Source organism: Elgaria multicarinata, chromosome 2, assembly GCF_023053635.1.
Source record: "Elgaria multicarinata webbii isolate HBS135686 ecotype San Diego chromosome 2, rElgMul1.1.pri, whole genome shotgun sequence".
In the NCBI taxonomy this organism is placed as follows: Eukaryota; Metazoa; Chordata; class Lepidosauria; order Squamata; family Anguidae; genus Elgaria; species Elgaria multicarinata.
The window spans coordinates 13,114,766-13,132,187 of record NC_086172.1 but is presented as its reverse complement, the minus strand read 5'-3'; the positions used below and the strand labels follow the sequence as shown (position 1 = coordinate 13,132,187).

The window sequence follows — 17,422 nt, the reverse complement described above, 5'->3', positions numbered from 1 at the left end:
CAATTATAATACAGTCCAACAATATTACAAACTTTTATAACACTTAGCACCTGAGACAATTGTCTCAGGTGCTAAGTGTTATAAAAGTTTGTAATATTGTTGGACTGTATTATAATTGTACTCTTTCATGTATGGTATATATTATTGGTTATTATAGTACCCAACATTGTGATTGTTAACCACCTTGAGACACATCAGTTTGTTTTACACATCTTTACAAATTGTAAATAAATGGGTTATCTGATAATTATCACGTTTTATTGGTGTTTGGAGTAGTTGTGTGCCTCCTGGCACCTTATATAGTACTACTTAATAACTACTGCCTTCTATTACTTGTTTAATTTTTGTGAACCGCCCAGAGAGCTCCGGCTGTTGGGCGGTATAGAAATGTAATTAATAAATAAATAAAAATAAATAAAAGAAATATTCATATTTATTTGCATTGCTAATGTTAAATTAATTGCACCTGTTTGGCAAGATTAGAATTTTAAAACTGTTTAATTCTTGGCATTCCAGTGGGAAAGATTATTCTTCAAGGTCAAATTAAGTTAGTTCTCTGTATCCCTTAACCATTGATTATGCAAACAGAAGTAGGGCACTGCTCAGCCAAAAGAAAGTATTTTTCAGTCCCATTGATTTCAGTAGAAGTTAAAGATCTGCTTAGTTAACTATTCAGTGTTTTTCAGTAAAATAAATGGGGTTTAATGTACTGATCTTTGACTGGATTTTTGTTTAAGCTTATATTCCCCCCTGGTGTTCTGAATAATTAGAATGTAGTTCGTTAAGAATTACTGGTGCCTGTTATTACAAAGCATATTATTTATTGAGGAAGATGTAGCAAGGTTAGAAATGATTGGGTTTGGGGGATTCATTCAAAGTACATGGTTTTATGAGCCTATTTATTCTAATTGAGATGACTTTTAATCCACTTCACAGAAGACTACCACGACCCAGCAGTGCAAGGCCCGCTCCACCCCGGATAAAACGCCAAGAAAGTGCAGAGGTTTTAGTGCCAGAGAGGTAATATGAGTTATGACAAATATTGTCAACACTTCTGCCATGTCATTCCCTAGTTATTAGCAAATGTAGTCCAGTTTCAGAATTTTTAAGCTTCCAAGTAGCCTAATAAAATGACTGTCCTCAGTGCAGTTTTTTTCTGATCTGAATGTCATCGTAAATAATTATACAAAATGTGGGGGAAATGGATTAAACCCTAGAATTCTACTATACCACAACAAACTTTTAATTTGGTGCAAGCTCCTGTTTCAGAAGCTGCTTTACAATCTATAGCTATTTATTTAAAAGTCAAAGCATTAGTTTTAATAACCTTTGGAAATTCTGGAGAAATTTGGAAATTCTGGAGAAAATTGCAAACGCCTCTTATGAAATACTTTCTCTTTCAGTGTGATGTGAAGTATTTTGAAGCAATATTTTAAAACAATACTGTTATAGCCAATTAATATTGTTGCAATAAGAGAATAGTAGTAATGTTTGTGATGATAGTATAGCTACAGAATTTGATTGGATTATTGAATAAATAACACCCCTAAGACTTGATGTTGGAAATATATATATATATCTCAAATGTACGTTCTGCCTAGCCTATTGCTCTTACAGCATGGTGGCCAAGCATTTGTATAGCACAGCCTACTTCTTGTCTCCCAGTTGTCTCAGATTTTGCCATCTTTTGCATCAAGGAAATAATCGAACGAATGTTTGAAAACACACATGCACACACACACACACACACACACACAATCAAGTTGCAAACCAATGTGAAAGGCGAATTATTTTTAATGCAAACCTTCCTTTTTCTGAAGTACATGAAACTGAAACTGAAAGTTCAGAAATGAAGCTATTGATCCTTCAGATGCTGACTAGAGAAATCAGCTTGTGTTATACTAGTATTTTAAAGCTATATTATTTAGAGAGATGGAACAAAGCAAGGCTAATTAATTTGTAAAAACTGCCTCATTGCTTCGCCTCCCGCAGACCCACTTAGAATTGCACTGCATGATATAATACTTCTCATGTTCTTAAATTAGTATAAGTAAATTGGATTTGATAAGAAAATAAATGTTATTTCAATTTCCCCCCAAATGTCCATTTTTTCTTGGAAATGCCCCCACTGCCCCTGAAATGTTTCATTTTTAGAAACTGCTGAATGTGATGCTCACTTTTCTGTTAGAGACTGAGCTCTGCTTTCTGCTTTCACTGATCGTCAGCCAGAACATTCTCACTGAGGTAGTTTTATGCTTTCTTTCTTCTAGAAATGGCAGTGGCAAAATAGTGGCAAATGTTATTATAGACAAAGAGGACGAGGAAGATGATGACCAGTTTGTTGTTGAGGCCACACTGCAGCTGCCTGAAATGACAGAAATAGCAATGGTTGGTTAATGAATTTTCTCATTCAAATGTCAACTAAAAGTTAATGTAATATCTACTTTTTCTGAGTCTCTTTCCTTGAAGGATTCTATTAGGTTGTTTTATCTACTAGGCTATTGAAGGTAGGCTCATGAATTATGGCAGCCAGTCTGAAGATGGAAGTCTCGAGAATCAACAGTTGGAGGCAGCCTAGAGGCCTAAAACTTTTGCTTTCAAATCTCATGGCTCATTCCTTCAAATCTTGCCCAAATAAGATACAGCGCAGATACCTGAAAATGCTTGCTATCGGGTTATCCTCCATAGCTAATATTCTAAGGATCTAATGGTAGACACATTTCAAGTTCCACCTGAATTGGTACGTTAACCTGTGATCCCCAGGGTGGACGGTAGAGGTCCCTTTTTTATTTTACAGGGAAGAAGAATAGAATTGTAAAATACAGCAGTTCTCTCCAAATGAGCTGATAATCTTCAGAGTCAGGGTGGGGTGGAGACGATAATCCCCTTTTTAGGAGAGTGAGAAAATTCACTGCTAACCCCAAGTATTGTCTCTGAACGTCTTTACCTCAAGAAGATTGTAAATAATGTAAATTTTCTTTCTATCTTCTCTTCAATTGCTACTACTCAGGAGGCAACAGTAGAGCTGGAAGGAGATGAGAAGCATGGTAAGTGTTCTTTTTGATTAGGATTTTTTCTGAGCTTTTCCCCACATAGCTAATTTCATAAAGCAGTAAATCTAGTATAGCTTAGAGCTACATCCTCTTTCCTCCACTCTGGCTGAGTTTGGACAACGCAATGGTCAATGGTGGATTAATAGTCAACTTCACGTTTGATTATCGAGGGCTACTGCCCACTCAACATGATTATACTCAACCATAGTGTAGATTACGGCCAGAGTCGAGTTAATTATTAGTCAACGGAGTGTTTGATTGACACATCCCTGCCCTCTCTACCCCCCAGTTCTCCCGCCAGTATCCCATCAGCCATTGCGAGTTCTGCCAGCTGAACTAGAGCAGCAGCTGCCACTTTGGTCCCTCTTACCAGGGGTCTCTGTAGTTGCTGAAAATAGCAAACTTTGTGTGACAAAATAGTCTATGATGCCCAACACGTGACACAATAACCAACGGTTGTTCAAATAATCAACTTTGCACCGTGTTGGTTATTTGCGTTGGTTATCTTTGGCTGAATAACCAACTGTGGTGTGAAAAAGTCCCGACAGATGACATAACCAACCATTGACTATTTAACCCACCATCAAAGATTATCAGTATCCTCAAACTAGTCAAAGATTATCAATATCTTGGCACAGTTAGTAAACAAAATGGAGACAATAGTCAAGAAATCAGAGGAAGGTTAGTTTTAGGAAGGGCAGCTGTGAGAGTTCTGGGGAAAATCCTTAAAAGTAAAGATATAACATTGGAAACCAAAGTCAGGATTATTCAGACCATGGAATTTCTGATCTCCGTGTGTGGATGTGAAAGCTGGACGATGAATAAAGCGAATAGGAGGAAGATCAACACATTTGAAATGCGGTGTTGCAGGAGAGTTTTGCGGATTCCACGGACCACGTAAAAGACAAATACCGTATTTCTTCGATTGTAAGACACCATCGATTGTAAGACGCACACTAATTTCAGTACCACCAACAGAAAAAAAAACCCTAAGACGCACCCGCGATTCTAAGACGCACCCCATTTTTAGAAATGTTTATATGGGGGGAAAAGTGCATGTTAGAATTGAAGAAATAGGGTAAGTGGGTTCCAGAACAAATTAAGCCAGAACACTCACTAGAAGCAAAAATGCTGAATCTGAGGCAATCCTTCTTTGGACATATAATGAGAAAAAATAACTCATTAGAAAAAACAATAATGCCAGGGAAAGCAGAAGGTAGAAGAAAAGATGAAGCCCAAACAAGAGATGGATGGACTCCATAAAGGAAGATGAGGACATGAAGTTACAATATCTGAATAGGGTGGTTGACAACAGATGCAACTGGAGGCCACTGATTCATAGGGGCCATAAATTGAAGTCAACTTGAAGGCGCATAACTAACTGGTTATGGTGTCGTCGGAACCCAGTCTCTGTCTTTTCTTGCTGTCACTATCCACGTTCTTATTCTGCTGGCTTCCTTCCCCTATGTATTGTGCAAATACTCAGTCCGGTTCCTGCTTTCTTAACATCTGTAGAGATGTGAAGGCCTGGGGGGGGGGGGGAATGTGGGGGGAAAGCCTGGTTTTTTCCCCCAAAGACTGGTTTTGTTTTTTTCCTGAAGAATTGAACAATTTTGGTTTATGAAATATATACAAGATGGAGGTGCTCGCTGTCAAAGGCCAGAACCTGGGTTTGGAGGTGTGTCAACCAGTTCTGGATGGGGTTACACTCACCCTGAAAGACTGTTTTCTCAGTTTGGGGGTGCTTCTGGATCCATCGCTCCAATTGACAGCCCAGATAGATGCGACGGCCAGGAGTGTCTACTATCATCTTCGGCTGATATGCCAGCTGCGCCCCTTCCTAGAGTTAGAAGACCTAAAGATGGTTGTGCATGTGCTGGTAACTTCGAGGCTCGACTTCTGCAATGCACTCTACATAGGGCTACCTTTGTGCCTAGTCCGGAAACTTCAACTAGTTCAAAATATGGCAGCCAGGTTGGTCACCGGTACATCTAGAGGTGACCACATTACACCAGTCTTAAAATCTCTTCACTGGCTGCGAATTAGTTTCCGGGCGAAGTATAAAGTGTTGGTTATCACCTTTAAAGCCCTACATGGTTTGGGTCCAGGCTACCTGTGAGATCACCTTCTCCCGTACAATCCGCCCTGCACACTCAGATCCTCTGGAAAGAATCTGTTTCAGTCAGCAAAGACTAGGCTGACAACCATTACCCAGAGGACCTTCTCTTATGCTGCTCCCAGACTGTGGAATAGCCTGCCGGAGGAGACTCATCAGCTTGATAGTCATTTAGCATTCAAGAAAGCTATCAAGACCGATCTCTTCCGGCATGCCTATCCAGTGGAATTTTAGGATGCTTTTAGGGTGTTTTTTAACAGTGTATACCATGTTTTTAATCAGTATTTTATGCTTGCTGTTGTTCCCCGCCTCGATCCAATCGGAGAGGCGGGTAAGAATTATTATTATTATTATTATTATTATTATTATTATTATTATTATTTTAGAAATTAAGACAAGGTGTTTATATATTATTACCAAGCCTTTATTTCCCCACCAATGATTTCTAAAAACTATGTAATAAGACTTTAATAGAAAGAATAGAGATATAAAATGTCTAGAAATAATGAAGCTATGGGGAAAATGTTTTTAATCCCCTAAGATTCTCAGCATAGTTATTCTTCCATTTCTTATTAAAATTATTAATCTAGTTAATCTTTTATTGATAAACATTTTGGAATGACTCAAGTCATGCTTGGCTTCCCAACATGTGAAGAGAGTTACAATATCATAATGATGTGATACTTTTCCCTGTTGCCTCATCACTATTATGAAACTTCAATGGCATAAGGACGTCATAAGGACACCAGAAGAAGAGAAAGGGTTTTAACAAGCCCAAAGTGAATTGTGCTTCCTCAGCATTTTGTGCCGTTTTAGGGTGCAAACTCATGCATGTTTAGATGGGGAAAAGTCCTACAACTCCCAGCAGGGCTGGCTGCGGAATATTGGAAGTTGTTAGACTTTGTTTCTTGTTAAACATGCATGGGTTGCATCCTTAGAGAGTTCTTTTGTAGTTAATAATTAAATTAATTTTGATCTTCAACAGGTGGGCTTGTAAAAAGAATACTGGAAACAAAGAAAGATTATGAATTATCACAATTGCCAAAATCTGCTGAGAAGGTAACATGCTAGTACGTCAAGTTCGTAGCTGTTTGTTTGCTTGTTCGTTTGTTTCGTTTCATTCCTATACCACACAATAGCCAAAGCTCTCTGGGCAGTACACAAATATTATTCTTTTACTGTCTTCAATAGAATCATAGAATAGTCGAGTTGGAAGGGGCCTACAAGGCCATCGAGTCCAACCCCCTGCTCAATGCAGGAATCCACCTCAAAGCATCCCTGACAGGTGGCTGTCCAGCTGACTCTTGAAGGCCTCTAGTGTGGGACAGCCCACAACCTCCCTAGGCAATTGGTTCCATTGTGGTACTGCTCTAACAGTCAGGAAGTTTTTCCTGACGTCCAGCCGGAATCTTGCTCCCTGTAACTTGAGCCCGTTATTCCATGTCCTGCACTCTGGGATGATCAAGAAGAGATCCTGGCCCTCCTCTGTGTGACAACCTTTCAAGTATTTGAAGAGTGCTATCATGTCTCCCTTCAATCTTCTCTTCTCCAGACTAAACATGCCCAGTTCTTTCAGTCTCTCCTCATAGGGCTTTGTTTCCATACCCCTGATCATCCTCGTTGCACTCCTCTGAATACTCTCCACCTTGCCTGCATCCTTCTTGAAGTGTGGTGCTTAGAACTAGATGCAATACTCAAGATGAGGCCTAACCAGGGCCGAATACAGGGGAACCAGTACCTTGCACGATTTGGAAGCTATACTCCTATCAATGCATCCCAAAATAGCATTTGCTGTTTTGCAGCCACATCACGCTGTTGGCTCATATTCAGCTTGTGATCTACAACAATTCCAAGATCCTTCTCATTTGTAATATCGCTGAGCCAAATATCTTCCATCTTGTAACTGTGCATTTGGTTTCTTTTTCCTAAATGTAGAGCTTGGTATTTATCCCTATTAAATTTCATTCTGTTGTTTTCAGCCCAGTGCTCCAGCCTATCAAGATCACTTTGAAGTTTGTTTCTATCTTCCGTGGTATTAGCTACCCCACCCAATTTTGTGTCATCTGCAAATTTGATAAGCGTTCCCTGCATCTCCTTGTCCAAATCATTAATAAAAATGTTGAAGAGCACTGGGCCCAGGACTGAGCCCTAAGGTACCCCACTCGTTACCTCCCCCAGTTTGAGAAGGTACCGTTGATAAGCACTCTTTGAGTCCGATTCTGTAGCCAACTGTGGATCCACCTAATAGTTGTTCCATCTAGCCCACTTTTAGCTAGTTTGTTAATCAGAATATCATGGGCACTTTGTCAAAAGCTTTGTTGAAGTCAAGATATATTATGTTCATGCTGATTTCTAGTAATTACTACATTGTTTTCAAGGTGCTTACAGATTGACTTTTTAATAATCTGTTCCTAAAATTTCCCAGGGATGTATGTCAAACTTCCTGGTCTGCAGTTCCCAGGTTCTTCCTTTTTGCCCTTTTTGAAGATAGGGACAACGTTAGCCCTCCTCCAGCCATCCGGCACCTTACCTACCTTCCATGATTTCGCAAAGTTAATGGACAGTGGTTCTGAGAGTTCTTCTGCTAGCTCCTTCATTACTCAAGGATGCCGCTCATAGGGCCCTGGAGATTTGAACTCGTTCAAAGAAATTAGGTGTTCTTTGACCATTTGTTTATCAATCTCAAACTGCAATCCTTCCCCTTCAAGTTGTACTTTACTTTTGACAGGGGATGTCATAGACCTGCTTTTTGGAGAAGACTGAGCCAAAATAGGAATTGAGCACTTCAGGCTCTTCTTTGTCATCTGTTATCAATTTGCCATCCTCATTAAGCCGTTGAACCACCATTTCTTTCCTCTGTGTTTTACTATTCATGTATCTGAAGAAAGCCTTTTTATTGCTTTTAGCATCCCTTACTAGTCTCAGCTCATTCTCAGCTTTAGCCTTCCTGATGCTATTTCTGCAATACAAGTCCCCTTTTCCATTGTTGCATCATTCTGTAACTCACAAAGCAAAACTGACTACCTATGTCGCTATCTTTGCAAAGAAGGTATCAATGTTATCGCATTCCACAAAGTGCCTCTATTAAAGACCATCCTGTCCAACGAAGCACATCTCCTGTGGACTGCATCATATCTCTGGTCCACAGTCTACTCCCTCTGTCCAATGAAGTCCTTATTACTTTATTTATTGTGCATTTAAATACATAAATAAATATTTTATTGTTGCGCACAATCGTGTGCTGTAGTGAAGAATGTGTTGGACTTAAACTGGGGAGACCCGAGTTAAAATTTCTCTTTACCGTGAAGTTTACTAGTGATTTTTGACTCGTCAGTCTCTCTCAGCCGAACCCACCTAATAACATTTTTGTGGGATAAAACGGAGGAGGGAGAAGAGCCATGAATACCTCCCTGAAGTCCCTGAAAAAAGGGTGGGATAAAAATATAAGGCACTATAATAAATTCTGCACTTCAGGGCTACTTCTAAGGAAAGTCTTGTTCTTCCCACCTGTAGTTCTTCCCTCTCCTGGAAACTAATTGGCAGCCAATGCAACCACCATAGTATTGGTTGTGTGTGTGTATTCAAGGTGTGTAGGAGGGGTGTTACAGCATTCAGCACCGAATGACGCTTCCAGAATTTGCCTTCCAACCACTTGCTTTACCCCCTTTGATCCTGTTAAATCCTTTCTCCAAGCTTCTGATCATCCTTTGCTCTGCTCATCTTTCTCTTTTTGCCTCCACTCCCTTTAGTAGTTCCAGACACTTGTTTTCCACTTATTATTATTTATTTATATAGCACCAACAATGCACTTGTCACTTGGATCATGTAGATCCATTGTTCCAGAATTTTGGAGTAGTGTTTGTCTGCTTTTATTTATTTATGTTCCTTTTTATTTAGAAGATTTCTAACCTGTCATTTGCGGAGCGGGTGGGGGGAATCCTCATAAGGCAGCATGCAAAATGTAATACCACAAAACACAATAAAACAATGCTGTTTTGTTGCTGGCATATCCAGTGGCTACGTTGTGTTGGATTTTGCTCCAAATGGCAGTTTATAGACCCTCTAGCACTGAAGGATTGAAAAGTATTTTTTTCCTTGATAGAAAAGGATCCAGCGGGTGAGGCGAGTAATAAATATATTATTATTGTTATTGTTATTTTTTTTTATTAAATGAAGTTGTTATGATTCATACATATGCCTTGGTATCCTGAATAAATGGCTAGGGCAATCATCCAACAAGTTTTTTTAAATATCTGCCTTAAGACGGCTGCATGGTAGTTAAAATCTTGCTATTTACTGTTTTACTCTGTACAGCACCATGTACATTGATGGTGCTATATAAATAAATAAATAAATAAATAATAATAAAATAGGCTGAATCTATTTACCTTTCATAAAGATTCAAAGTCAAAGCATGTAGTCTGTTTTCAGAAGGCAAGATAATTTCATTTAGGAGCTGTTGCATGATGTGTACAATTGTCATTAGTTGGATGTTCTGTGTTCACTAGATATTTGAATAGAAGTTTATTGTTATCCAGCAGTGGTTTCCCATCTGAGGTTACTCCAACTAATTTCAACCTATTTTTCACTGTGATGAGCTGAAAATAACTGAAATATTATGGTGACGTGCAATCATTATGGCCTAAAAATAAAGAACTGTGAGGAGGAAATCTGCTCCTGCCTTCTTGCCGCTGCAGCCCCTGGTGCCCCCCAGATAGTTGGGAGATCCATGGAACGGGACGCAACGTAGCTCTATGGCACGAGTGCAGCTGCGGGGTGGGCTCTGCGGAAATCTGAGAATTGCCTTTAAGTTCATGCAAGATGCTTTTGGAATCCAATTCTGTTGCTTCCCAGTTGCATATTTAAGAAAATATGAAACCTTCACTCTCTCATCTGGAAAGCATATGTATTCTATTTTTATTTGTGATTAGATTCCAAATCCTGGGTTTTAAAATTTGATTCTATTAAAAATTATTAATGCTTGTTGCATGCCCAACTGAAGTCACTTTGAAGACTCTCATCCTCGAAAAATTGATAATATGAATCTCATTAACCATGTTGTTTTCTGAACGGACTGTCTACTGACTTTTAGAGTCGTTTTGGAGTGGTTCTCTGACGTTATTCAAGTACGTTTATGAAAGATGTTAAAAATGTGTTTGCTATCACAGAGGGTACAGCCTACAGATTCTGAAGTCATACTGAAATCAGAAAGGTGTAATAGTTGGTCTAGACCATAATCTCCAGCCAGAACCATGCAAAGTTATGGGAGTTGTATTCCAGCACATCCCAAGGGCACCAGGTGGGGGAAAGATGGTCCAGCTCTTCCATTCCTTCTTTCCCTCACCTCACATAGGTATATGCCTTGCTCTTCATTTTCCACATCTGGAAAACAAATTTTGCCTGCCTTTGCCTGTTTTGTAAAAGTACTTTAGTAGCTGAATCTTAAAACAGATCATTAATGTTTACTTACAATATATAATCTAGTATGTTTTAGCACTGAATCACCAGTCTGTTCTATTTTGAAAAAGTTTGAGGCCATACATTCAGATGTATTCATTTGTTTCAGTATAATTCCTAATTAATTCACGCAGCTTTATAAAATCACAGTATTTTACATTGTCAACATCTTCCTTCCGCACTGTGTATTATACAACCAAACATTGGGAGGAAATCTTCATATAGAAATACTTTTCTACAATTAAGATATGATTTCATTTGTAGGCCAGTGATTGCTGAAATGTCTTTGGCAACAGTCCTTGTTGCCTTCAAACCCAGCTGAACAAACAAGCCATTGATGTACATAGAAAGAATGATAAATCAAGCCATAAGAAACATTTAAAAGAATTTGGAGTCCCAGCAAGGGCCACACTTATGCACCTTGCATGAACTCCTTTTAATAATGCATTGGTTCATGGTAAGGAGGCTTCTAGAAAGACCATTTTTACAAAACTAAAACTTAATAATTGTTTTAATTAAGTTTTATTCAAAGGGGCGCCTATGCCCCTGACGATTGTCTTCTGCCACACCAGTTGGGTTAGGCAAGTGGCCTTCCGCCACTTGCGCGGCAGCAATTAAGGGACAGCCTGACACGAGCGGAAACCCTTATTTCTGGAAGGAGGCAGGTCTAAATTGGGTGGCCGTTATTGTGGTAGGGAATTCCAAAGTTTAACTATGCAGTTTGTAAAGACTTCCTTTTATCTGAACTGAATCTGCCACCATTCGGCATATAATTCTAATATTATATGACAGGGAGAATAACATCTCCCTGTCCTCTTTCCCCACACCATACATAATGTTGTATACCTCTATCATATCTCCCCTTACTCACCTTTTTTTTCCTAACCTAAATTCAATCACCTGTGAATCCATTTTGCCCTGCCTGCCCAGCAGAGTTTTTCCCAGACCTGACATTTCCCCACCACCCACCCTGGTTCCACCTCCTCCCTCTTTGGCTGGTCGGTTACCTCAGTCTGTGAAACTCTGTTCTAATGATGGAAAGGTTTTGAATTTGTACAGTACTCCCTTTCAGGTATGAGTTCCAATCAGTTCTAGTACTCAGAACAAATACCTGGGCTCAGAATTCTTTAATTCTAAGTATATGTCTTTTGCATCAGGCTCCTGTTGCTGGATCTTGGTGTTCTAGAAGAGGGGAGACATGATAGCACCCTTCAAATACTTGAAAGGTTGTCACACAGAGGAGGGCCAGGATCTCTTCTCGATCCTCCCAGAGTGCAGGACACGGAATAACAGGCTGAAGTTAAAGGAAGCCAGATTCCAGCTGGACATCAGGAAAAACTTCCTGACTGTTAGAGCAGTACAACAATGGAATCAGTTACTTAGGGAGGTTGTGGGCTCTCCCACACTAGAGGCCTTCAAGAGGCAGCTGGACAACCATTTGTCAGGGATGCTTTAGGGTGGATTCCTGCATTGAGCAGGGGGTTGGACTCGATGGCCTTGTGGGCCCCTTCCAACTCTGCAATTCTATGATTCTATGAAAACAAGCCTGAAGTCAGCTAATCCCTGGATTAGATTGTGTTGTCTTTCCATTCCCTAAAGTCCATCACATCCACGATAGGCAGTAATTCGACCATTCATGGTACTGGATCTGAGCACAGTGGACAGCCAGCTTCCTCCTCCTCTTCCTCTGCCTGCCTCTGCAATGGGCAGCTGGTAGCTGGAGGGAGGAGGCCTCTTGGCTGAAGCTGGAGCTGTATCTAGGTACAGCGGAAGTGTGATTGGCTGCTGCTTCCTCTCCCCCTGGTAGCCTCAATGATGGCAATTGGTAGCCAAAGAGAGGGAAGCTTCTCAGCTGTAGCTGTACCTAAGCATGATGGAAGAGTACCTTGCTGCTGTTCTCTTGTTTAGTTTTTAGTTTTCAAACCTGTCCCCCATGTTTAGCTCACTCCTTTACTAGTGGATTCTGTCCCTTCAATTCTGTCTCTCAGTGTCTGTGTGTTCTTAAACAATTAGGAGAAGCCACTTTTGTCAGAAGCAGCAAAGAGAAAGGAGAAGGACCTAGTAGCAAAAGAAATAGAGAAGTTTCGTGGATCCATTCAGGCCCTTTGTCGGAGTGCTCTGCCTCTTGGAAAAATCATGGACTATATTCAGGAAGATGTGGATGCCATGAAGAACGAGCTCCAGATGTGGCAGAATGAAAATAAACAACTTGAAGAGGCCCTACAGAAGGAACAGGGGTGAGGCTATTGAGAAATTGCCATATAAAACTTGGATAATCTAAAATAATCTGTTTGAAGTTTGAATCATGTTCTTAAATCAGATTCGTCATGACAACTTCAGGGTTGCAAAGCTGAGGAATAATGCAGGGTAGGAGAGGATTCATCCAGTAATTAAGGCTCCATACCATGCTGAAAATATTGAGGGAGGTGTCAGAGCAATCCCCAAATCTGCAGTGGTACAAGGGAAATACATGCACATTTCCCTCCAATTGCCAAGAATATGCCATTGTGTTAGAGGTTCAAGGAAAGTGAGCAGCCACTGACTTTCCTCCAGCCTAACCTCCACAGGTTGTGTCAGCTGAGCAATCAGATGTCCCCAAAGAGAATAGTAGGACACAGGGTTGGCGAATGTTAAGGAATGTCCTAGTGCTCTCTGTCTTCTGTCCACTCCATGCCCCCTGTAGCTTATCTAGACCAGGGAGCTTCATAGCCTTCTCTGCTGCCTTCACTGGAGACTGGGAGAAAGTACCTCCCACAAGACTCCTTCCTTCCATTAGATGAGTGATTAGCATCTTCCTAGGACGGGGATGCAGAACGTTCGGCATGTGACCACCCAAGACTTAAATTGTAGTTCCCAATATTGCTCTGCCCCCCTGCGCTGCCAAAGCTCCTCAAACAATCCTAATACACTGGAAAGAATAATCTGTATCACTAGAGGAGGGGGTAGAGGGAAGGCTCTTCATTTCCTCCCCCAGCAGTTCTCTTACAGATAATTCTTTCCTTGCTGCTACAAGCAGTGAGGAAAGAGTGATCTGAAACAGGATCACTGTGGGATGTGGTTGTTGGGGTGTGGGTGGGTGTTACATGTGGGTGTTTGTTGCGTGGGTGGGTACATGTATGCATGTGTGATCCTCAAGCCAACATCACATGCAGCCCTTGGACCAAAAAACTGTGTACCCTTGACTTTGGACACGTTGTAAGATAAGGTTTAAATAGGTAACATTATCATTTGTGCCCATACTAGGTTTGTAAGACAAATCCTTATTATTCCTGTTTTACAGATGGAAAACCTAGTCATAGAGTTAAGATCATAGAATAGCAGAGTTGGAAGGGGCCTATAGGAACTGCCAGACCTCATTCCAACACTTTGTTGACCCACTCTGATTCTCACCTTAATCTTTCATGGTGACTTTCCCTCCCCCCGCCCCCCCATTTCCTACCCTAGATCTCCATCCAACATCACTGGCAAGCAGGTAGTTGGATTCAACCCATAGAAAAATATCTCAGGCTAATTTTTTAGTATATACTTCTATAAAACCTTCTCCATGCTTCTCTCTTTGTGGCAAATGTTATTGTATACCCAGGTCAGATTCATATTAGTGCTATTAAGTGTAACAGGTTGCTTGTGTCTCTCTCAGTATCACAGATGGTGTTGTAGAACCACTGAAAGCCGAACTTGCAGAGTTGGACCAGTTGATCAAAGACGAGCAAGATAAAATTTGTGCTAAAAGGGCTAACATTTTAAAAAATGATGAAAAAATCCAGAAGATGGTTCATAATATCAACTCAAGAAGGTGAACAATGGAAAGATAAAGGGCTGGAACTGATATTCTTTTCTACTAAACAGAAATGAGGAACAAACAAAGTTACATGATGTGCAAATAAAACGGTTGCATGTAATAGTATATATCATTTCAAGTTAATTTATTTACAATTGTGTATGGCCTTCTTGGGGGACTGATATTGCTTGGGTGAAACTTGCTATTCATTCAACGTTTGTAGCTTTAAAAAAGACCAATGCAAAACATTCACCTAAGGTGGTAGGTTTTTCATTGTTATTGGCAGAGTCACTTTCCTGGATTCTTTAATATCAATACAATCAAACTTTGTTCCCTTCATTTCCAGCATACGTGTGGCATTTTGAGCAAATAGAAACTCTTTTGCTACTTTTGTTGGAGTGGCCTGGAACACTTCCTTGAACTTTAAAGAAAATACAGCAAGGAATTCTTGTAGATCAAGAAAAAAATTTTTTAACCTGTACTTCCTTAAGTCATACAGCATGGAAGAGAAGAAAAGCATTTTACTTGAATATTACGTTAATTATATTTGTATTGCCTCCATTTACTTGGAAAGAATTGGTTTAAGAACCTTTTCTCCGAAATACCTGGTCATGTATGTTTTTAGATTAAATCATTAGGAGGAAATTAGTAAATGCAGGTAGGGGAGAAGTTGTATGCATTTATGCAGGCATGGATCTGGTTTTTGCCACTGATGTCCCCAATATAGTTTTGAAGAGACCCTGCTGTACTTATTCTCTGGGACCCAAAAATATTGGTAGATGACAAAAGTTTGTGGCATCAAGCACCCCCTGCCTTTCATCTAATGGGATCTTGCCTGATGTCATGCCAGGCTTCACCAGTGCTCCAAGTGCCTCTGCAGTGCAGCAGAGCAGAGTCAGTGAAAATCCCCCTCTTCAGCTTTTTAGACGCTCTGGAGCTTGTCTGTGTTGCATTGCACTTCCAAAGTGCTAGGATCAGCTGCAAAGCACATTGCAAAATGGCAAGTCCCAGCTCTCCTCCCGACCTTGGAGCAAGGGAATCCTTGCTTCTGGAGTGTCTCAAGTACCTTGGAAACAAAGTCAGCACAGTTAAGCTCCAGCCTCTTTTTAAGTTAGGCAAGGGAATGAGGTGTGGTCCAGAGAGTTGTATCCACTCTTCCAAGGCTCCCTGTGCCTCTAAATATGGCATGACTGCTGTAATAGTGGCCCAGCTCTGAATTTAGGAGGGCATTCAAGGTTGCCCATGTTGCAGTGCACTTCCATGGTGCTTGGAACATCTTGGGACCACAGCACAGTTACAGAGACTTCTCTCCCCACTCTCTTTTGAAGTTTGGAAGAACATCTAAGGCATGTCATGCTTGCTGGAAGGGGCAGGCAAAGACACTCTCCATGTCATGTTGGTTTGTGGATGTGTTTAGTCCCATATCACCTGGTTTGCATGCCACAGCAGTCCGTGGGTTAAACGGCCCATGGTTTATTGTTGACTTAACTGCTGTGTTGTTTAGCTCCTAAACAGCCCAGCGCTCCAGGTTCAGGCAACACGCTAAGCAACCTATGAAGGAGCCAATTGTAGGTTGCTAGGTAAAAGCAAGAGTGACGAATCCAACTCCAGGCAACACGTCTGCTCTGCCCCACTTGTTTAACCCATGGGCTGTTGCGTCATGCAAAGCAGCCCAATATCTAAATTTATTTTTATTCTTTTGAAGTTATGCCATTATTTCAGTGGATGTGACTTGAGTTTCCGGGATTTTTTTTTCACCAATGAATGTGATTTGAGAAGCCTCATTTTCATTCCTTTTGAAAACCTACCGTCTCTTTATTAAGAAACAAAGTTACATTTCTCATGGGTTATACATGTTGTGCAGGATAATTGTAATTTTGTATCTGCGTTTTGAACCTTTGAGTGTTAAAGCAGTGAGAAGTCTGGTAAAAGCATTAAAGACTTGGAGAAACACCTTGTTGCAATCAAGCAAGCAGCCATTTAATAAATTGTGGTGCAGTTTATGAATCTGACACCCAAATAAAAACATTTGCTTTGAAGTAAATGCCATCTTCCAATAAATGTGATTAGGGTTGCTGCCTAAGCCCTTGTTTAGCAGTGTGGATGATATGATTATAAGTGTGTTAACTGGTAGCGTTTGGATTCTTGTTTTTCATTGATTGGACCCTTGATTTTATTAGGTGCTATCCCAAAATGTGTACCATAATTGTTTTAGAATACATTTCAAAAGAAGCACCGCAGAAGTTTGCCATTGTGTATGGTATGGCTATAATTAGCTTATTTCGAATAAAATATCAATGTGCAATCCCAGAAAAGGGGATATTACAAGGAAGCCTGGCCGAAATGTCATAAGGGATCAGCAGAGGGTGTTAGGCTGCTTAAGTTACAATCTTTTCAAAATGCATGCAACTTAATTCAATATCTGAAATACCCTATCATATTTCTGTGTGAATCTGTATGTATGGTAGAACTATTTGTATTAGAAGAATCGAATATATTCTGTATGTGAGCAAAAATGTACAGATAAAATATAATTTGTATTATAAATTTATTTTCTTTTTTATATAAAATAATTAAATGACCTATTTTTTCTATGAGTAGTGGTGTTTGCATTGTACAGTTATTTTGGAAAGACAATAAAATAAGAAACTGAAGTGTTCGTGAAACCATGATCTCATTTTTGCACACACATGAATCTGAGAGGGGAATCGATGAATAGGGTTATAGTAAGGTCAGCATTTCAGACAGAATTTGTTTATTTATTTATTTACAATATTTATATACCGCTCCATATCTAAATTCCAGAGCAGTGCACATAGGAATAAACGTTTTAAAAGGGAAAGATTAAAAACAGTAAATTAAAATTGTTCAGTTTAAAATAAAAGGACCAATAAAAACAGTGGCTGGTCAGCTGAGGAAGGCTTCCTGGAATAGGGTTTTCAGGAGGCGCCAGAAACATCCTGGTGTTGGTGCCTAGCTGACCTCCGGGGCAGGGAATTCCAAAGAGAAGGGGCCACC

The 17,422-nt window shown here is 40.1% G+C and overlaps 1 protein-coding gene across 3 annotated transcripts in view; it reads left to right on the top strand.

Moving 5' to 3' along the window:
* TRAF3IP1 (TRAF3 interacting protein 1) overlaps nucleotides 1-17,070 on the top strand; it is a 35,846-nt gene extending 18,776 nt beyond the window's left edge. For all 3 annotated transcript variants that reach the window (XM_063116034.1, XM_063116033.1, XM_063116035.1), the window contains 6 exons: nucleotides 937-1,020; nucleotides 2,271-2,388; nucleotides 3,011-3,047; nucleotides 6,155-6,228; nucleotides 12,640-12,863; nucleotides 14,264-17,070. In XM_063116034.1, coding sequence (XP_062972104.1) covers nucleotides 937-1,020; nucleotides 2,271-2,388; nucleotides 3,011-3,047; nucleotides 6,155-6,228; nucleotides 12,640-12,863; nucleotides 14,264-14,423 — 697 coding nt within the window. In that variant the 3' untranslated portion in view covers nucleotides 14,424-17,070. The remainder of the gene's footprint in view (nucleotides 1-936; nucleotides 1,021-2,270; nucleotides 2,389-3,010; nucleotides 3,048-6,154; nucleotides 6,229-12,639; nucleotides 12,864-14,263) is intronic.
* Nucleotides 17,071-17,422: the final 352 nt, after the last annotated feature.